General features: G+C 34.7%; 1 protein-coding gene across 1 annotated transcript in view; it reads left to right on the top strand.

The window, feature by feature from the left end:
- Positions 1–408: 408 nt before the first annotated feature.
- Positions 409–23,195, top strand: part of Eip75B (Ecdysone-induced protein 75B) — a 121,586-nt gene continuing 98,799 nt past the window's right edge. The window contains 2 exon segments of the mRNA XM_068287288.1: positions 409–2,323; positions 3,269–5,855. Of these exon segments, the coding sequence (XP_068143389.1) occupies positions 4,250–5,855 (1,606 nt within the window). The 5' untranslated portion in view covers positions 409–2,323; positions 3,269–4,249.

Genomic DNA, 23,195 nt, shown 5'->3' with positions numbered 1-23,195 from the left:
TGTATTCTTTACACTGTATTTTTTTGTTGTCTTCATGGGTTTTTTCTCAACTTCCTTGTACGCGCTGGCGCAAGCTCTCTTGCATAGCTATCTCCTTATGTGTGAGAGAGTCGCTCTCTCTTTCTCTCTCTCTCGCCTACACAGACGTGCCCACCTTTTTAGCGGTTTTCACTTTCATTGTGTGTGCAGGCACTATCTCTGTCGCTCTTGCTCCCTCTCTGTATATGTGTGTGTGTGTGTTTAGCAGAGGTTACTTCTCGCTCTCACTCTCTATCTCTCTCCCGAGTTCGTTTGCTCTCTCTCTCTCTCTCTCAGTCTCTGTCTCTGTCTGTGTGTCTCTCAGAATTCTGGTTTTCTGTTCTGAAGCTTATGTGGGGCTTTTTTGTGGGTTTTGTTAGTCGGAGAAAGTACGGCAAACGCAGCGGTTGCGAATTTTAATTCGAACGCGACAAAATACACAATAAACAAACAAAAAATATTTAAAAAAAAAAAAAAAAAAAAAATCATATCCTAACCGAAACTCCCTCAAAACAGAAAAGAACCTCCCACAAAAAAAAAAAGGAGCTAAAATCTTCTCAAACACAGAGTTTGCAAATGCAAGAACAACAAAAAGATCATTACCTCCCTCCCCCCTCGAGAATATTAAAAACCAAATAAAAAATCGTCGTTACAATTGAAAATAAATAATCGCTAAATAAAATACTCACGATAATAATAATTTCTTTTACCCATTTTTTGTTTTCTTTTTTTTTTTTTTGTGGCTTTTTTTTTTTTGAATCGCAAAATGAGAAATTGTTGCAATAATTATGGCTAAATTATATAAGAAAGGAAGCCGCCTCATTGTCAAGGGCAAAAAAGTGTGTTTAACATTGAATTGCTGCCATAGTCATTGCCATTGCGAGTCCCAGTGCCATTGCCATTGCCATTGCCCGTGCCAGTGCCAGTGCTGCTGCTGCTGCTGCTACTGACCGTGTTGAATCGTCCTTGTCCTTGTGCAGCTTGGGAGCAGAGCAAAAACGGCAGGAGCCGAACAGCTGTTGGGTGTATTATATTGGTGTTATCCTTGTAGTATTCACCTTGCTCTTGAACTGGGCGGCTGTGTCTCTGTCTCGTCTAGTTATATTAAATACGCCTTTCGCTCTCGTGTGTATTTGTGTGTTTGCGTGTGTGGGTGTTAAACATAATTCTCCGAATTACAAAAAAAAAAAAAAAAAAAAAAAAGAATCAATCCTATGTGCATATATAATTTTTGACTCCGCCCAGCCTCTTATAAAATAGCACACCCAGCTGTTGAGCCTTCTTTTTTCAGCTGAGCAAGAATCAATAACAGCTGTAGAATCCATCAAGTGAAATTCACATACATACATACATACACACATGTGTACATACATACCAACCAAAATTGACAATGTGTTTTAACAAATACTATATAGAAAAACAAAAAAATTCAACGCAAAATTAATCAAAAATATGCCCACAACAAAAATCTATCTCCAGTCCTCCTTCACCACCAACCCCACTTAAATACAATATATCAAAACGGAAATAACTATAACTCTAACTTATAAAAAAACAAAAACGAAGAAAAATGTATAACAAATATAATATATTTTTTTAAAAGGTGTTTTAAACAAATGGAAAGAATATTAATAAATCAAACTTCAGCAAAAACTACAAACAAAATAAAATTTCAATAATTTTTACTGCTCAGGTTGAAACAAAACAAAATAAATAATAATAATAACAACAAAAAAACCTTTCAAAAAAGATAAAGTAAAGCAACTGCAGCGTTGTGTTTCATGTGCAAAATATTTAACAAACATAAATATATAAATATATATTTTTGGAATCGTAATCGTAAATGTAAACCGTAATTGTATGTAAACGTAATTATAATCATATATATATTCTATATATACATATATATATATATTGTATATCAAGTGAGAAATTGTGCAACTTTAATTAAATGTTATCAAACCCTTAACCAGCTTATACAACAACCAATCAACCAACCAAACAACCCAAGCAAGCAACAAACAAACAAACAACAACAACAACAACAATTCAACTTAATTTCAATGCATATATAATTAAAAAATTTACAACAATGTGTTATATATATATAGTTTTTTTTTTTTTGTTTTTTGCTATAAATTATTTATAAAAGAAAACTTGCAAGTATTCATCACACTACTTACTACTAAGATAACTAAGGGAAAGATTTCTACCAATTAATCAAGGATTTTAATCAATCAATTCATCAATCAAACAATCAATCAATCCAGCATACACATATACATATATATATTTTATTTGAAACGTAAGTAAGAACAAAATATCTATAGAAATAACATTATATTGATTAAGTCATCAACTTGAGAATATAGAATATAGATTTCGATATATTTAAAAACTCTAATAGATACATATATAAATATCAGAAGAAGCATCAGGAAAACAAGAGGGAAAAATAGATCTTGTTTTTGATGAGAGTTTCTTTTGAATTATAAAGAAATGTTCATGTTCATGTTCACAGGAAGCTTTAATGTTATCGATTACAAAGCAAAATTTATCGATGTTTGTCTCCCTTCAAAAGATCAATTTCTCTTCTTTAAGGAACAAATAATTAAAAATTAAACATGAACTTGAACTTGAAGACTTGGAATAAAATAGTTCAGTATGTAGGGGCAGACGAAGAAAAGAAAAGAAAGGCAGAGAGTCCAGGTCACAGGCAATATGTACATCAGCTAGTTTATTTGCAATCTGTCTCACTTTCTCCTCCTTCCAATTCGTTGGTCGCTAGGCAGTACCAAGCTGGAGTAATAATACTCCTCCAATAGTGTAGGATTGTCACCTAAGGTTCTTTTGTTCTGTTTGTACTTGAAATAAATGTTATTGATATGTCAGGCATTTGTAGTATGTCAGATATGCCTAGCACCACATACTTTGATTTCTTGGGACTTTGCAAGTGTTTATTAAATATTTCTTAATAATTTTGGTATTTTGTATGCCCCATAAACAATAGAAAGATTCCAAAAGGGAATGATGATCCGTTTAATTCAATTCCTTTCCTTGAATATTTTCTTAAATTACGTACCAGGTTTGGTACGATCAAAATCTGTCAGTTAAAGAAATTTCATATAAATTGGTATACAAATAATTGAGTTATGTACATGAGTTCGGGTCACATTAAGTAAGGGTCTAATGTTAAGTCTAAGGTATTATTTCTGAAACGTATTAATTTGAATACAATTAATATTTCTAGATACTTCAAATACCTACAGGAAATACTCAAGAAGCTGCTGTGGAGCTAAAGAAGGAAAAGTGAAAAGGATTAAAAACGTCAGGAAACGAAGAGAAACCAATAAACAAAACACAACAAGTATTATTAGCAACTAACTAAAGTAGGAGAGCTACATATATATATATATATATATATATACAAAAATACATACAAAAAATAAATAAATATATATATATATATATATACATATATGCATATTGTTTGGAAAGGATAAACTACATTTACGTACGACATTATTATCAACATTATCATCTCGCGCATCATTTAAGCATCAAGGAACATTATCTATCTATCAACAAGAGCCTCAAAAAAAATAAAAAAAACTTAAAAAGGATAACTAAGCAACACTGTGGGCAGGTTTAACGACAACGCTAGCTATAAAGTAAGGATAACTCTCTCTAGGATACAAAACTATAAAACACAAGAGCAACAACAACAGCAACAACAATACCCAACAACCATAAGAAGAACAAATTAACTAAAAAACAAAAATAATAAAGAAAAGGAAAAACAACTTTGCAACTTTAAAGGCTGACAACATTTTTGATAATCCAAAAAAAAAAAAAAAAAAATCTAAAATATAATAATAATAAATTAAAATAGAAAAAAAGCAGAAGAAATTTAAAACTAAACATAAAAAAACAAAAAGCGTAAAGAAGAAGAGACTGATTTTAAGAAATTAAAACAAAAATAATAATAATAATAAACTAAAGAAGCAAATTCAGAGCTAGCAAGCGAGCATTAAAAATAAAGAAAAAGGAGAGGCAGTGATTCAGGATCAAATCCAATAAGCAAATAAACAAAGAAGAAACAAAAAAAAAAAAAAAAAAACAAACATTTCTTATACATAATATTAAAAGAGAAAACAGAAAAAAAAACATATTTTTGGTATACATCTACATTTTTAATTTTTTGTGTGCAACAAACAATTTCTCAGACAACATGTTGAAGAAACTTAAATGCATGGAAGCTGTACAAGCAGCAGCAGCATCCGCATCGTCATCCGCATCAGCATCGGCATCGGCATCCGCATCAATAATAACACAATCGGCAAAAATGATTAAAAGTGAACCGATAGATTTTGAAATGTTACACTTGGAGCAACAAGACCGCGAAGAGCAGCCAAGTTGTAGTAGTGCAGCAGCAGCAGCAGCACAACCACCACCCCCACAAACCCAACAACCACAACGTTATACTCATGTACAGGTACAAACGGTGGCACCACGCCAACCCACTGGCCTAACCACACCCGGTGGCACACAGAAAGTGATTTTAACCCCACGCGTCGAGTATGTACAACAGAGGGCAAGCTCAACAAGTACAGCAGCTGGTGCTGGGACCACAGTTGGTGCCATCAAACACATATACACACAGCATGTTACGGCGGGCAGTGGTGCAACAGCAGCAGCAGCAACTGGTGGTGGTGGTAGTGGTGGCTCCATACGTTCACCAGAGACAACGACAATATTATCGAGTACAGGAGCACCACAAATTATAATAACCCGTACATTATCCTCAACACAAACGGGGCAGCAACATTTATCGCGTCGTCATTCGGCAAGTCCTTCGGCCATACAGCAATTGCATCAGCAGCAGCAGCAACATTATCCCATCTCAACGCAGCAGCAGCAACAGCAACAGCAACGTACGTTAAGTGTTAATCAATCGCCACCACCTTTGCATCATCAGCAACAGCAACAACAACAGCATGTTCGTGTTATACGTGATGGTCGTTTATATGATGAGGCCACAGGTTGTTCCACTGTGGTTGTCGGTACACGTCGTCATTCCGTTTCGCCGCCACCCTTGCATCATCATTCGCGTTCTGCTCCCGTTTCGCCAGTTATTGCCCGTCGAGGAGCATATTTGGAGCAACAGCAGCAGCAGCAGCAACAACAATATCAACAACGTCAGACACCACCATTGGCACCACCAGCACCGACACCAGCACCACCACCGCCACCGCCGCCGCCGCCACAGCAATATAGTGGAGGCGGTGGTGGTGGTGGTGGTGTAGGGGCAGGACCACCACCCACAGCAGCAGCTCGCAAATTTGTGGTCAGTACGAGTACAAGACATGTCAATGTCATTGCCTCAAATCACTTCCAACAACAGCAACATGTTATTGCCAATGTCAGCTCAAGCAGCAGCAATGGAGCAACGTCAGCCTCCTCTTCTTCTTCAGCAGCAGCAGCAGCAGCGGCGTCATCGACGTCGTCTGCCTCATCGAGTGCATCGCATATATTTCGCACACCTGTTGTATCCAGTAGTAGCTCCAGTAGTAGTAACAACAATAATAACAATAATAATAATAATGTTGCACCACAAACTCATACAAATGCTGGGAATTCATCAATGCGGCCACCACCGCCGCCGCCACCACCTAAAATTAAGCATGCCACATCAAATATGGGCAACAACAACAACAATAATAACAACAATAATAATAACAATATTAACAACAACAACAACCACAGTAGCAGCAACAACAACAATGGTAACTGCAACAGCAACGGCGAGGAACCATCCAGCTCAATTCCTGATCTAGGTGAGTCTTCCAAGCAATTCAATCTTAAATCTTCTCTCTGTCAATCTCCCTGTTTCTTTCCCTTCCTCCTCCTGTTCAAATTGAAATAAATTTATGTGCCAAAGTAACTGAGCAACCTGTTGACCCTGAAGCTTGCAGGCACTTGTCGACCGGTATATCGATGGTTGACAAGTTCTATATACAAACATACATATATTATAAATTCTAAAGACACTGGTTAACAAAATGCCTTTAATTATAGAACTGAAACAATCTGTAGGATTCTATCACAATCAGACAATGCTCCAAAGACTCCTGGGCACGTGATATACATATCTGCTTATTAAAAAGAATATGTCTTCCTAATACACATTTCAAAAACAAATTCAAATGGGGAAACTAAGCAGTTTTGGGCTCCTAGCTATAGCTGATATATGTATGGCCAACATTGGTCCTGAAAAGTACCAACATTTGCTTTAAATTTTAGTATTTGGCAAAAGAATTTATTCTAAATCATAATTAGACTTATCTGTTTGATCATTATCATTAACGTATTTGTTGTATAGTTTAGTTTTGAAATATGGCAGCCAAAGGCGGCTTATAGGAAATGGTCAAACGTTCGACATGCAACTGAATTAGCGGTTGACAATTACTAAGAGAGGTGAAGGTGACAGTGTTGGTGGGTGGTGTGGAAGGTCGGGGGAAGGAGGGTTCAGTTACTAAGTGAATATAAATACTTACTGTGTGTGTGTGTGTGTGAGTAACGGTTGTTTGTTGTTACAACCGCTAAAAGGTCAAATTATTATATTACATATTTCTGGGTGTATGAAAGCTATTTACTTTCTATATAATCTGCAAATCTAATAATGTCCCCATATTTTTTGTATGATGGAATGCATTTGGGAATCGTGAGGGTTGAATACTTATCCCATAAATATTTATCACTCTAACCGTTTCCTAAGGGATATGAAAATTGAATTGTAATTTCACCAGGTGAAAAAAATTAAAGAGAGCAAGAGTACCTAAAGTGAGATAATGATATATCATTTTATTTCATTTAAATATAATTATCAATTTAGATTGAAATTTGTTTGTTATTCTGTTCTTTCCCTTCTTTTTATACATATATATATTTTTTTTTCATTTCATTAATTTTATTTTGAATGTTTGTCAAGGTTGCTCTTGTATGTGTTTGTTTTCATACCCTAAGTTTATATACACAAAAAGGGTATATGAAACTCTCAATAGATTAGAAACCATAATCTATAAACTTAAATAAAGGTTCATTAAGGAGCTGAGGTTAATCTTAGTTAGAAGATTATTTCATAGGCTGCACAAAAAGTTGACCAGGAATAGATATCTGCAAAGCTATCAACACGAAATTGCATCTTCAATGCTTAAACTAGTTGAGAATTATAACAAAATAAAGCAGAAAATTATTGAAAATCAATGAAAATGAAGTTAATCAAATTTGAATCTTTATTGTAGATATTACCTACAATCATTTAAACTTAGCTCAGGGCTAAAGATTATCTTGTACGTCAAATTGCCCGCCAGGTGGCGTTACAAATAGTTTAATAGGCTACTTTTGCAGGGTATGCATCAAGTCGTTCAAACTTTTCTGGGTTTAAGAAAAAAATGTGTTTTTTTTTGTTTGTTTGTTTCATTTTGTTTGTGTGTGAATTTCGCTTATTTTCTCCTGCGTTCTCTCTTTCTCTATCTCGCTTGTGTTTTGACTGGGCGGCTCTCACCTTGAACTTCAACTGGAATAAACTCAATTGGCTCAACAGCAGCGCGTCATTGGCAGCGGGGCAGCTCCGATTTGTGTTTTTGTTGTATCCAAATTAGAATTAAATATAAAGAAATTGCGCATAAATTAAATATATAAGGGTGCAAATTTGCATTGACTACTAAAAATACCAAGTATAGGCAATTTATATATCTATATACATATATATATATATATATATATATTTAAGTATTCAATATATATATATATTGTTTTGTTTTGTTGTTTTTATTTTGGGTTTATTTTATTCCCAAAACCAAAAATTTGCATTGGTGATTTCATGGCAAGCTTCCGTTTTGTCTGGCCCAAAACGATGCGGGTTATGTGTTTCTTATATTTTATATATACATATATACACAGATATGTATATATATATATATATATGTATCTTTACAGTAGATATATGTATCTATATATCAAGTGGAAGGTGTTGACGATATGTGTTAAGTTAATTTCCACAAAACTTTTGTTAATTCTTGCTCAGTGAAATGAAACATGAGAATTTACTTTTTGCTTACCAAAAAAAAAAAAATTTGCATTTTTCCCTTTTGTTTGTTTGATTGATTGCTTTAATGAATGTTATATACTTGATACTCAAAATATATGAACATATATGTAATTTAATTTGCTATTCTTGGCATCACAAATACAATTGTCATTCTCGATTATAATATTATTAATCTGATAGATAAGCAATGAAATGTTTTGGCTCTTTTCGTTCCCAAATGTTTTTTTTATGCGTAGTCCACTTGTTTAATGAAATATTAACAGTTTCTCTAGAAAAATGGAAAATCTGAGGATCACAAAAGATCATGGAGACTAAAATTTGTTTGGAATCTGCTTCAGATTTATTTCTTTTAAGTTAAGTAATAACATTTTTGTTGATAGTTGTTTAATTATGATCATTAGCCTTTTTGTTTTGGCTGGTAATATAGACTTACTTATAAGCAAAGGGTCCAGCTAATTTGCACCGAAGTTTGTATACCCTTACAAAGCCCAGTTCCTCTTACACTTTGCCTATCTTTAAGGATCAATGATAGGGCTAAAACCTTATAAGCCAAAAGGACTGATAAGACTTTGATTCAGTCTGACAGTCCTGATGGCCGATCAGGAATCTACTGTAAATACTTGATTGGATACGAAATACTTGACTCTTTTGCCATTTCACAACTCTGACACAAATTATAGTACCCTTTTCTTGGGCTAGAGTATTCAAAAGCGCATTCAATTTGATTATTCACTTTTGGTTTTCTTCCTGATTTGACCATACCCCATAATTAATCATTATTTGTGCGAATCTTTGAAACAAAAATTAACAACTACTACTTATGTTTGTATTTAAGTAGTCAGGTATATATGCGGCTTAATCATATGTTGTTTAGACTTCTAAAAAAAAAAAAAAAAAAAAAAAAACTGCAAACCAGTTTTTCGAGCATTAAACAAAAAGTGACAGACAGAGCGAAAGAGAATAAAGGAGAAGGCAGAGAGTGAGAGTGATACTGAGGCGGGGGAGTGGCGGTCCCAGAGGTGGGGGGACGACTTCGACCCAGTTGTCACTTTCAAGACAAGATTGAGCCCATAGCATTCTAATGATTTCATTTTTTCGCTGCTTTTCGCTTTGGCACATGTCTCAAGAAACGCTTCGAGTTATACAATATATGTATATGTAGGTATATATATATATTTATATAGATACATATATGGTCAGTCCGAGGCAACTGATTTCTGTCTTCTCTCTCGCTCTCTCTCTGTCTTTCCCTTTGTCTGTCTCTAGATTTTGTTGCTTTTTATTATTATTATTATTTCTTTTCTTTTCTGTACGTTGTTTTTTTTCTTTCGATTTTTGTTGTGTTGCTTTGGCTAATAAATAAATAAACAAGTCTGGTCCGTTGTCGGTTTTTTTTTTGTGATTCTTTCTTTACTTTTATTAAAAGTTAAGTAAATAAAAGTCAAGGCCATTTTGGTGTTGTTGTTGTTGTTGATAGATGTGTGATAGATTTATATGTGTTCGATGTGGAACAATTTGTCAAGTGATGCTGCTACCTGTTCTTTGGCCACTAATAGAGGGACTCACTCAATTGCGCCATGAAGTGTACTTTAAAAACACACACACACACACACACAAAATTTCAATGTCAATGTCAGAAAATGGGGGCGAATGCCTATGGCCAGGGATTCTTGATAAAGTTGAAATCAGCTTACGCATCATATCAGCTCATATACGTATCATCACGTATGTGTATGTATGTATGTATATATAAACACACACTCCCCATATCTATATAGTTATATGTATGTATGTATTTATATAGAACGTTTATTTGTATTCTTGGTATATTTTTATTTCATTGTTATGTTTTGAACGAATGGCAGCAATTGTCGTTGTTGTCGCCCATTGAATGAAGAACTCAAAGTGTCAATCAAAGTAAGAAATCAACTTGGTATATACTTGTACACTTGTACATAAAATAACTTGTATATATCGTGACCAGTTGTAGATGCAATGAAAGTACTCTAGAAACTGCAATTTAGTTTCATTAACTAACGGTTACTAACTGATTACTTTGCGTTGACCACAACAACACTCTACCGGCCAAAAAAAAAGAACGATGGAATGTAATATTCTGTACTTTTTAGACCTAAAACTGTTTGTGAACTAGTAGTAAACAATGGGAAAACTGTAATTACCGATTACCAATTAGTATTAGGAATTAAGTCCCACTGGTTATTCAATCAGACACATGAGTATATTGAATATATTTATTTGAGATATATATTTGATTTGAAAATCAACAACAATTTATATTACTTACTATATTTAGTATATTTCTACGATTAGCCTATGAATGACCTTTGCATTATTATTATACAATCTTGATTTCATATCATGATCACACGATCAGCAGCTAGCTACATATATTCATATAATATGCATATCAAAACTAGTATCAATATTTCAATTGCATTATAAAACCCTTTTTACACAACAAAACAACAACAATAATTATTCATTTATAAAATTAATAACAAATATGTATTAGTCGATTTGTTATACAAGACGACAATTTCAAGAATTGTTGGTTGTTGTTGTTCAAACTAAGCATCATTCTAGAATACATCTTTCAATTCGATTATCTATAATATTTTCAAAACATGCACTTTTTGATCATCATGAAAAGTCCTTTCCCTTTCTTTTTTGGTTTGATTGACCCTTTTAGATTTCCATGCATGAAAATTATATTTAACTTAATTTCCACTTGAACTCTTTCGTTCTCCCTGTATCGTCAATCTGGTTATGCATTTTTATGGGCCATAATCAATTTAGTTATTTTTACAATTTTTTGTTTTATTTTGTTTGTTTTCAATTTGCAATTGCACAAAATGCAACTAGTATATATGGAGCTTAACAAATTACGCGTTTGCCTATTTATTAAATAATATAAGTATGACTATGAGTGTACGGTGTGCGAGTGCGAGTAGCACAACAACAACTATCACGCAAACGAGTGAAAGCGAGATGGAAAGAGGTAGAGAGGTAGAGCAGAGACCTGAACAAATATCATCATCGCGAACGCCAACAAATTGCGATTGCTTGAGCACGGCGCTTCTTATGTAACCGATTTTGCTGGCAAGGTCGCACCGAACTGATTGACTAACTGACTAACTAAGCAAATGACTGACTGACTAACTGTCTGACTGACTGACCGACTAAGGCCGGGGCAAGCCGGAAAAATAGTTTACGCAAGTTATGAGTCAATTGAGAATTGGCTAGAACGCAAATCAAAAACAAAACCAAAACAAAAAGACAAAGAAATTAAAAGCTTATATGCATGTGTGCAAATGGTTTGCTGCAGCAAATGCAAATCATATGCAGGTTCAAAAATTATTCAAATTTCACAGAGATCTCTCAATACTTTTATGTTTTTGTATACAATTCAATATTAGTTTCTATTAATAAAGTCCCAAATATACGTTTCGAATTCAAGGTTTTGTATTGAAAATCACTTGTGTTTCAATCGATTGTTTGTATACATTTAAATAATTTTAATAATCCAAAATGTGAAATGCATTTCCAAAATGTTACGTTTACTTCTCATTGGCTGCTTTACACAATATTTATATTTAAATTGCAATTGTTTCCATCTTGATTTCCTATATAGAGTTTAAATACACCAAAAAATCTCCATATTTTTCATAGCATACTTAGTGGGGCTCCAAAAAAAAAAAAACAAAAACGAATTTCACTTATCTGTAAAGTCGAAACCCTAATCCTATACCCTTTGCTTTTCCTATAACGCTTGTAAATATTATGGAAAATGTCCTATAATTTCTATAGCATACTTTCAAGAGTTCCACCTAATGTAAGGAATTAAAAATGTTCACAAAGTATTCTGAAGACTTTTTCCAAAATATGTATATTTTATCACATTTCTTGCAAAATATAACTAACTAAACTTATACTAAGTATTCGATTTATTGTCTCTTGTTCACCCTCTGATCTTTTACTGTTATAGAAGTGCTTCAATGCTTTAAAATGAACAGCAGTTGGCCATGAAATTTCTTTAGAATCAGTTTATACGTACGTACAAGTATATACAGTTGAAGTGATTGATTTATAACTTTTGTCCCACTCAATCGGTCTCAATCTAAATACAATTTCAATTTCAAACATTGAAACAAAGTCGCATGCCAGTTACTTAACTAAACTAAACTTAACTAACTAAACCCGCCTGGCTACTTACACTCGTGTTCAGAAAACAGTTAACCAAATGCTAGCGGAATGAAATGCCATATAAAACCAGTTTCCAGTGTCAAGAATATACATATATATATACGTATAGTATATACTATATAGTAAAATAAAAGCAAGAACAACAACAGCAAAAAATTATACAATTATAAAAAAAAAGTAGTATAAAACAAAATGCGAATTACAAGTGGGAGCGTAATGCAAACAATAAAAACAAAAACTAAACCACAAGGTCACTTCGAGTCTGACGTGACGGAGACAGCGACGACGACGTCGACAGCGATGGCATTAGAATTAGAAGCGGAAGAGAAATAATAATAATAAAAAAAAAAAAAAAATAAACAACAACAAAAATGTGACACACTGAAAGCGAAATAAAACACAACAACAATAGCAACAACGCTTTTTGTATCTGAATCTGTAAGAGTGTGATTGTGTGTGTGTATGAGATACAGATACAGACAAGTGCAAGGCGTAACGTAACGTAAAACTAGAACACTTCCTGAATGAGCGAGAGTGAGTAAGAGAATGACAATTAGCGAATTTGATTACAGTTACATGATGTTTGTGACGTGACGTACTTGAGAAGTGATCTCTCTCGCACTCTCTCTCTCTCTCTCTATCTCTCTCTCTGTTTGTTGCCATCTCTATCAGTTGATGGTCTTTCCATCTCGCTTTACAATTGCCCCCGATAACCGTTAGACACAGTTTCTCACTATCTTTCTCACTCTCGCTTTGCTACAAGTTTTCAATTACAATATGCAAGGTTGAGTAACGGTTGTCAATACAAAACTTACACTTAGACTAGGCCATCCAAAACCGAAATCTGATTACACACACCCACAAATACACATACATACATACACAACAAACACCTAAGGCCATTTGTGTAATGCCAGCTGGAACTATTCGATGGCAGTTGGCAATTAAATAACATTTTGTTGGATTTTTTAAGTTGAAAATTCATTTAATTTGAGGGCTACTTCAACTTGGGCGGCGGCTTGATGTCTCAACTAACCGAATTGTATATAAGCATATTCATACATAGGTACATCTGTACATATGTAGTTGCATTGAAAACGTTTTGAATTTCAATTTCAATTTAAACGTCTATTTCCTTTTCTTTTTTTTGTTGTATTTTTCAACGAGTTTTTGGTCACGCAAAACCAAAGCAAACCATATACATATATGTATGTATGTATGTATGTATATAGAGAATGACAATAAACGCGTAGAGAGTTTTATATGATTTTTATGGAATTTCAACTAGATAGCTGTATAAAACAAAATTTCTGTTGAAATATACTCTACACACCTGTTTAGGGGCAAATTGAGGTATATTAAAGGCGAGAAGTTTTGTTTGGATTGATAAATATCTTCAAATATAAGACTTGAACATAGACTGATCGAGGGATGTGAAATTTACCCCTTAAAGTATGCCTTGTAACTTAAAAAATTTGTTCATAAACAAAAAGTGAATGCTTGAAAAGCCTATTGCATACTTTAGGGAACAAGGCAAACCAATTTCTCAGCCATAGATTCATCTCTAAACTGCCTCTTGAAAGCAACACGTTTTAATAGCATATAAAGGGAGGGTATATCCAAGTCGTTTTAACAACTTTCTTCAAAAACTCCAAACGAAACTCTAAACTCTTGAAGGACAGACACATCATTTGTATGGCGCTTAAATTATAGACAACATATTCCTAGAAAATGTGCAAAATAACACTTTTTTGCGCTACATTTTTTGATAGTTTTCAAATTTAATTAATGACAAACAAAGAATAATTATTTATTTCCAGAAAACGGCGAAATGAATTGAGTTTTGCGCAACAAATTAACAAGTTACTTTAACTCTCAACTTTGTGTGTCCTGGATGCAAAAATTTGATTCAAAATTTGATAGTTTAGGAGGAGAAGTGACCTTTACAATATATGTACATATATGTTTATATAAGGCATATGTCGAGCATCAATCTAGCGAAGGTTTTTCCGAGCTTCAGTTTGTGTGTATTTGTGTCATAAAAAATTGAATTAAATACTTAAACCAAAAGGCAAAAGTCTGTTTGGTTGGTTGGTTTGCTTGAACTGAAACCGCAACTCATATTTGACGCATATGAGTCCTGGAGTCATTCCCCTCCTGTCTCTCTCTACTCTCCTTCTCTTCTTTATGGCCTCAAAGCCTGTCAAATTGTCAGATGGATGGTTGTCCTGGCAACGGGCACATGTTACTACCGCGATTCTGCTACCTTTTTGTCTTGCCCGTATTGGTGTGTATGTGTATGTGTATCTGTGTCTGTATCTGACAGCATTTTGTGGCCTGTCCTGTTGACAAACTTACGCACATGTGCCACGAAGGGGGTAGAAGAGATAGGAGCAGTGGTTTTTGGGTTGGAGAAGTGATACTGAAAAGTTATATATGTATGTACATTTTCCTGCTAAAGACTCATTATTAATTGGAAGCTTTTGGTAGAACCAAATATGCTAGTTCAGTCAGGCTTTAATCTGGGTTTTTCTATTTTCGCGCTTCGAAAAGAGATATAATTTAGTTTAGTTTAGTTTGGTTAGTTGTGCTTTTGCTGAATCTTTGAGAATGTATTAAAATATTGTCATATTTATGTGGGTTACTATAACTAAATTGGATCTGTTTTCTAGCGAAATTGTTTGTGCAGTGTGTGTGAGTGTGTGGATGTGTATGTATAATAAAAACCAGATCAGACTCATGCTATTGACCTAAGTCAAGGGCACTGCACTTGAGGCTGGCCCACCGAGTCGACCTCAGACAAGCAACCTAACCAGGCATCCAGTCATCCAGTCATCTAGCCAGCCAGAGAGTCAGTGAGGAGCCAACTAGCCAGAAAGAGAGTACAGTCCAGATCCAGATATAGTACAGATTCAGATACAGGGGAGGGCAATGCCGACGCTGTGCGCGCGCGTAGATCACAAAAGGAAGGTATATAAATATATATAAATAGCTGTGTTCGGTCGTTTTTCCGTGACGATGTAACTTGATTGTATGTGCAGCAAAAACAAAAACATAAATACAACAAAATATAAGTGTATTTTTACACAAATTCTTGGTCTCTTCTCTTCTATTTACACTCCGTTGTGGATTGTGTCTTATTTTGCCATCTTTCTCTAACTCATTGAAAATATCAAGGTCTTGGTGGGGCCCCCAAGCTGAAACTCCCTCGTTGCAATGCCAACGACTTTTTGCTTGTGGGTCAATGGCATTTATCTGCCACAAGTCTCTGATTCTTTGCCATGGCCAGCCAAATCCAGCAGATCTCTCTCTCTCTCTCTCTCTCTCTCGCTTACTCTCTCACTGACTCTGACTAACCAGTTCTTGTTTTAGATCCTGCTAATAACTCGCAGACATACATATCCTCTGCGGCCCTTATTTCGCCCTCACTTATACTCTCTATCTCTCACATCTCCCTCTTCTGTCTGTCTTGTGTTTTCTGCCCTACATTGGTTGGCTTGGCTTGGTTTGTTCTTGATTTAAGGCTGCTCTTTGCCTTTCATGTCTCCAACTCTTGGTCCACCTTCAACATCTCCCTTTATTCTACTTAACAAAGTTCAAGGTCTTTAATGGTTTAGTTCATTCTTTTTGCTGTTCTATAGCGTCTGCACGGATTTTTATTCCAATTTGTTTCATATATACATTATATATAAATACATATATATATATATATGTATATATACATATTATATATATGTATATATTTCTTTGTCCAGTCCATCATCAACATCATCATCTCTCAGCCCTTTGTCTGCCAATTCCTTTCACGGCTTGGTTCTGCTCTGCTGGTCGGCTTAATTATTTTCAACTCTTGATTTCGATTCAAGTTTTATATGCAATTCTTTTTTTTTTCTCTCCCTCTCTCTCTATCTCTATCTCTCTTTTTCTCTTCCTCCCTACCTCTTTCTCTCATTCTTTCTCCTTTATGTTGACTGTTGTCGTCTGCAACTTTTTTTTTTTTTTTGTTGTGGTGCATGCAAATTGACTTTGAGCTTCACTTATTCCATGTAATTAAGACGTTTCCGGTTCATGACCTAAATGTGCAATTTAGGGCAACTAAAGAGACAGGCAGTGACTAAAGAATATAAAGAACATAATATGTTATGTTATGTTTACTTAAAAAAAAAAAAAAATTGAAATTATTCATCTAATGATTGGTAGTTGAAGTATTTTTAATCTTTTATTCATCTCTTTGTTAGTCTTACTACTCTTTTTGTTAGTGTTTCTCATCTTTCAAGTCAATTTTTCTTAACAATATGAATTAGTGTTGAAAATAAATAGTTTTTTGAGCTTTCTTTTTGTTAGTTCTAGCTTTAAAACATTGTCAGAAATTTAGGTTGGCCTTTTTAGGCCTATTTTGGTTGATATTGTGACTACCAAATGTACATCTTTATAGGCCATACTAATCAAGTTCATTGCACTTAAATATTAAGTATTTACATACTTGTGCATTTATTATTTAAGTAAAATACTCCCATTCACACATTATTTTTCACTCATATAGGTATGATCATATATACCGTTATTAGCCTTATTTGTTATTCAGGACGCGAGTACAAGGACGAACCTTTAACTGTAACTGATTTCCAAATGGATTTTCATTAAACTATTATCGATTTGCCATAAAAATTTGATAGTTAATTGCCCATTGAAACTTTGAATGTGTGTCTCCCGAGTGTCTGTTTGCCTTTTATTCATTTTTCTTTTGCTTGCTTGGTAAAATGACGCAATTTTTATTTAAATATGCATTTGGTTTAGTTAAACCGATTTTGTTTGTCCCACTAACCCAATACTAAATGAGGGACAAATAGAAAATAAAAGAAAAATGTATTTTACACTTGCATATTTATGAACTTGGTGTTGTGCATTGGAAAAATGTCAGGCATGTTGGCCCTGACCTGACCTCCAATTTACACACTCACACACACACACACACAGACGCATACAATTTAGCAAAGAAACAGGCAACAATGTAAAAAAAAAATCATCAAAAATGCCACCACAGCTAAAAGCGCCTAGGGCATTTGCCCATACTCTTTGTCATTTCACCAATGCCGCTCACTCTCTTTTTTATCCTCACATTCTCTGTTATTTTCAATTTCTCTCGCTCTCTCTCTCTCTCTCTTAACGTTTTTAGCCTTCTTTTAGCTAGACGGAAGTGTGAGTAAAGAAAATTTTCATTGCCAAACACATTCACGTTCAATGTCAGGTTCATGAGCTTCGACTAAAATGCAATGCAAAAGGTTATGCAGCCAACAGCAGCAGCCAATGAGGTGGCTGGGGGAGGGGAGGGAGTGATGGTTAGATGGTAGGAAATGTGGTAGATTTTTAGAGGTAGTGGGCCATTGACGGTCAGTTGTTGTAAGGTCACTGTCAAGTGGCATAGTCGCGCCATAGATGATGTCCTTGTTCGATTCTCTCCTCTTTCCGGTTTTTGTTTGCTTGTTTTAATAAGTGGTGACCCCTGATGAAATAGTCAAGCAGATTTAAATGAAATTTTAACAGAAAAGAGAGAGAGACTCTATTAACAAATAAATAAATAGATCCCCCGCCGATGCATATGTACCTACATATAAACAAAAAGTGATAGGATAGTTGACTTAATCTAAAAATAAAACCAGCTTATAGATAGAAAAAGAATCTTTTATCAAAAAGAGTTTTCAATAAATAATTCTCAAATGCTAAATTTAGCATTAATAAAGCGAATGAATATTTGTTTATAAAGAAACTCTATTCTTGGTATCCTCTTCAGATCGTATGACGCATTTTTCTCTGTAATGGAACTCAATTCATTCAATTTGTCGCTGGCACTTGCTGGGGTTCGATGCTCTTTGTGAAGGCAACTTGGTTATTAATAAAGCAGTTTTTCTTAAAGTTTTTCGCTTCTTCTATTTTAAAAGTAAAAGTTTTTGTTTTGTAACTAAATGCAATTGCCACCAATAAACTTTATGCAGTGCATAAGAGTGAAAATCAGTTAAAAAGGTGGAGAAAATGAAGGAGGTTCTCTTTAGAAATTAAGTTACGTTGTTTTTTTCGTGCCCCAATCACCCACACAACAAAACACCCAACCAACCAGCCAGTCAGCCATCATCATCTCATCATCATCATCATCATCTCTGTGGACCTTTTTCTCTCTGTCTATCTCTTTCTGTATATGTTTCTCTCTATCTCTCCTTTGGCTGCTCTCTGGCAATATTAGCAGAGACAGAGAGTGTGAGAGAGTGAAAGAGAGCGCGATTTTACTTATTTTATGTCCCCCCCCCACGACTTTGAATGGAAAACCTTCTGAAATTGACAAGTTCTTGTTCATGGTCACGGATGTGGGCAAAAATGGCAATGACAATTGCAACACAGCAGCAGCAACAGCAACAGCAACAGCAACAATAATAACTCACAGCGCGTGTGCTTAAGGATTGTATAATCAAGAAATGGCAAGGGCAAGGACACGAGGCATACAGGCCTAGGTTATAGGGGGGGCAGGGCCAAGGGCAAAGGCAAGTTATCCTTCTGGGTGCCTGAAGTCAGTTAATGTCTAGCCGGGATAACATTGTGAATGATCTAATAATTGGCCATTGTAATCTGCCTTTGAAATAATCCAGCGAGCAACGGGGCGTATGAGCAATCGATTTTCAGTTTATTCATTCTTTTGCTGCTGTGTTCGATTCTCTTTTGCCCAACTAACCCAATTTTCACTTTCTTTGCCTTCTTTAGGTTTTTGGGTCGATTTTTTGTTGTTGTTTGTTTTTGTCGTCTATTTTTAAAATTGGCTTGCTGGCTGACTTTGCTGCCTGCTTATATCCTATTTTCGTCGTTTTTTTTTTTTTTTTTTTTTTTTGCTTTCCTATTTTCTGCCTTTTTGCAAATTATTATGAAATTGTGCTTTGTTCAATTATAATTTGTTGTTGTTTTTTTAGTTTGGTTTTGCTTTATTTCCTTGCCTTGTATTTGTTGCCTTGGCATTTTGCCCACTGTGCCTGCCCTGCTGCCTGTTCAGTTCCGTGTGAGAGAGTTACCAATATCATCTGAAACCGACCCAGCACCCACCTCCAATTGACGTAGCTTAAGACCCACCGCATTGACCTCACCCAATTACTAAATATATATATATATACATATATATATATATATTGTACAATTTGTATTCGTGTGCATTTTGTTCCTTTATTTTTTTTCCTCTAGTTTTGTTGCTTTGCGCGACATTGAAAATGTTATTTTTGTGTATATGAAACACTCTCAACGATTTATTGGTTGGCCACGAGGCAAAAGAGGCAAGCAATTTGCCTGCTTCCGCATTAAATTTATAATACAGGTGTGCATAATGCTTTTACGATAATCATACTGAAACTACAAAAGCAAATAAACACCTCTAAATACACACACACACGCACACACACATCATCATCATCAACTATATGTATATACTAGATGATGCATCTGATGTGAATAATTGATTAGAAAGATGCAATTCCAAACAGATGTGTATAAAAAAACTCGCAATAATTATATAGTTAAGAATCTTGAAATGCCATCCAAACAAATGAAATAGTTTTTAGGAATCTCGCAACAATTTTAACAAAAACTAAATGAGAGTTTTCTTGTTTCGTTGAGAGTGGGACGAGAATGAAGATCTTCCCCCCCCAAAAAATGTTGAATTAAACTTAATCCTTAATGGGGTATAAATATATAACGACCTTTTCGAAACTAGTGTTCTCTCTAGGCAACAGGATACCTTGATCCTAAACAATAATTGCCATTAATCAATTTGAAATGCAAATGAATATATTAAATCAATTAGTTTATATTTTAAATCGTTCCTTAAAGGACTATTATGTATAACATTTACATAGATCCGTACAGAACAAAGAGAGTAAGTTTAAGTTTTAGTGCCATTCCCACAAAGGATGAAGGTTGAAAATTGTAATGAAAGTCGGTCAGTTGATGATAGTCGTCTCTTTATTAACCCCCAAGTGTTTTGACACTTCTCACAATGGAAATGAAAAAAGAAAAAAGGAAAAAAACGTGAAAACCTTTTGTTATGGAAATTGTTAATTAAATTTACCTATATTTTGAAGAAGAGAAAAATAGAGAAAAACAAAATACCATTAATAAAATGAAATAAATGACTCCAATTAACTGACTGTTAGCTACAAGTTAATATTGATTAATTTTCGAGTTGGATTGTTATCTCATTAATCATAAGGATAGTTGTTGTTGTTGTTGTTGTTTTATTTATTTAGTTAATTGCACTGAATTGAAATGTGAAATGATTTAAGAATTTCCTATAATATATTTTCATTTTAGTTCCATTTAATTGTTTGTATTTTAAATGATATACGAAAATCTAATAATAATAATAATAAACATAATACTTATACGCCCATTGGGTTGTGTGCGTGTGTGTGTGTGTGTGAGTATGTATCTAAGGCATATGGGTCTTGTATAAGCAGACGACGGCCAACTAAATGGGGGGACCTACGTAATGTGTGTCACTTGCGCTGTTCAAACACACATTATACAGTTACAAACACACACACAGATAGAGAATGAGATAGCTAAAGAAAGAAAGAGAGAGGCAACGGAATGAAAATAAATTGTGATGGTCAAGGTCGTTGGCGTGTGCGCAATAACAAAAAAAAAAAAAACAGCGACGAATAATAAAAAAAAAAAAAAAAAAACGAAAAGCAAAACACACAGAAAAAGCAACAATAGAATGGGGAAAAAAGGAAAGGAAAACATGCATACAGATAAAAGAAAAACCTAAGGCAAAGAAAAATGTAACCTTAATTTCTGTCTCTCTCTCTCACTCTGTTATATATATGTATGTACATATGATGACCCAGATTTAAGAAATTTAAATATTCTAATTTCTAATTCATTTTTCTCTCTCTCTCTCTCTGTTTTTGCAGGTATGTAAACAAATGAAACTAATTCAAATCGATTACTGTAAGTTATACCAAATACAATGTACTTCAATGCCTCAAGATAAATCCTTGCCACTCAAAGTCAATTACCTGCCAATTAAGTTGCCTGCAAGTCAGGGCCAAGGACTAAACCAAGACACACACACACACACACACTTACAAAAAGAGGAAGAGAAATGGAAGAGAGCCGGCTTAGTGTCCTTTGGCAGCTGTGTAAAGGTTTACTGCCGATCAAGGGCAGACCAATGTCAGCATAATGGGATCCTTGTGCAGAGGTCCTTCGCCAATCTCATGGCTGTTCTGTGTGTCTCTGTTTGTGTGTGCGTGTGTGTTGTTTGCGTATCCTTGCTGGAATTCTTTTTTCTCCATTTTCATTTTTGGGCTTTTTCAGCTGTTTGCCTGTTACAATTAACCTTGGTAGTTTTTTGGTTGTTGTAATTGTTGTTGCATCTGTTGCGCTTGAACAACAACTTGTAGCCTGACCGAACTAACCGAAAGCTTTCACTCTTACTTTCTCACCTCACCATACTCACTCAGTGGCATGAGTGTCTCACCTGCAGTTTGCTGAGAGCATGCTGCGAGCTTTTTAAGGTGCAAAAAGTGCATTGGGTGCAAGTGTCGATTTAGTCGATTATGCAACCGTGTACTAAAGCGGCAGAAGCAAACACAAAATAAGTGCAAAGTGCATTCGTTGAAAAGTTTTTCCTGCCGAGCTTGAGCTTTTTTTGGCAGAATAAAAACAGCTTTTGCAGTTAATGCAATTGCAAAAGCTTTCAAGTGCAAACGGTTCTCCCATAGAACATTTTGCATCATCCCAACGGTCACTTTTTAAACAACTCATCAAGTATACGCACGGTATAACAGTCCAACGACCGACGCCATACGATCAAATTCAATTAATGATTAATTATGCTGAAAGCAAAACCCTTTTGTGCTTTTAAAATCTTTATAAACACATCAAAAAAAGCAAAAAGCCTAAATCAACAAAAGTATTTAAATATTTGTAATATAAGCTAGGCAGATACTCTGTACACATACATTTCTCTACAGAGAGTGAGAGAAAGAGAGAGAGCAAAATATATACAAACCAGAGGGTTCCATCATAAATTTTCTTAAGTCTTTGGGGAGTGATACATAAAGAAGATATCTTTTACCCACAAATTCACTTGAAGATGGCCCCTTTTTTTCACACTCTATAGGGTAGGGTATAGGGTATAAAATCGTATTCTGCCCATTATAATGTCTATGTAAAAGCGACCTTAACCTTGAACGAATGCCCCAGAAAACCCCGAAAAACCAAGCCCCGCCTACCAAAAAAAAAAAAAACAAAACCTTAACCAAAAGCATTAATTTTTGTTGTTTTTTTTTTTTTTTTTCTTTTTGTTTTTGTTTGTTGTTGGGCAATTTGTAAGCAAGCGTGGAAATTTAATTAAGCATTTGTTGGTTGAAATATTTCAAATACTTTATTTCTTTTTGTTTTTCCCACCCCCTGGCAAACCTCATGACCTTTTTTGTGTTTTGCCGTTTTGCTTGTTTTATGTATTCTTCGACTGGGCCGCGTTAAGTGTTTTCTGGCCAGGAAAAGACATAAAGTCCATCAGTGTGTCTCAGTTTGTTGTTGGTTTTCGCTTCGTTTCGTTTCGTTTCGTTTTTGGCAATATATTTGACACATAACTCTCACAGGCATTAGCACTTTGTCACTTTCTCTTTCTTCTTCTCTACTCGACATTTGTCGTCTCCTTGTGCCCGCTTCTCCTACCAACATCGACTACTCTCTACTACTACAGCTCATCTGTTGTTTTGTTTTTTTTCTTTTCGTTTTTGCTTTTTCTCTTCTTTTTTTTTTTGGCTGCATGTGTCGAATTTCGTATTCTGTTGGC

The sequence above is a fragment of the Drosophila tropicalis genome, unplaced genomic scaffold (genome assembly GCF_018151085.1).
Source record: "Drosophila tropicalis isolate 14030-0801.00 unplaced genomic scaffold, ASM1815108v1 contig_463, whole genome shotgun sequence".
Classification (NCBI taxonomy): domain Eukaryota; kingdom Metazoa; phylum Arthropoda; class Insecta; order Diptera; family Drosophilidae; genus Drosophila; species Drosophila tropicalis.
This window is presented reverse-complemented; position numbering and strand designations above follow the sequence as displayed.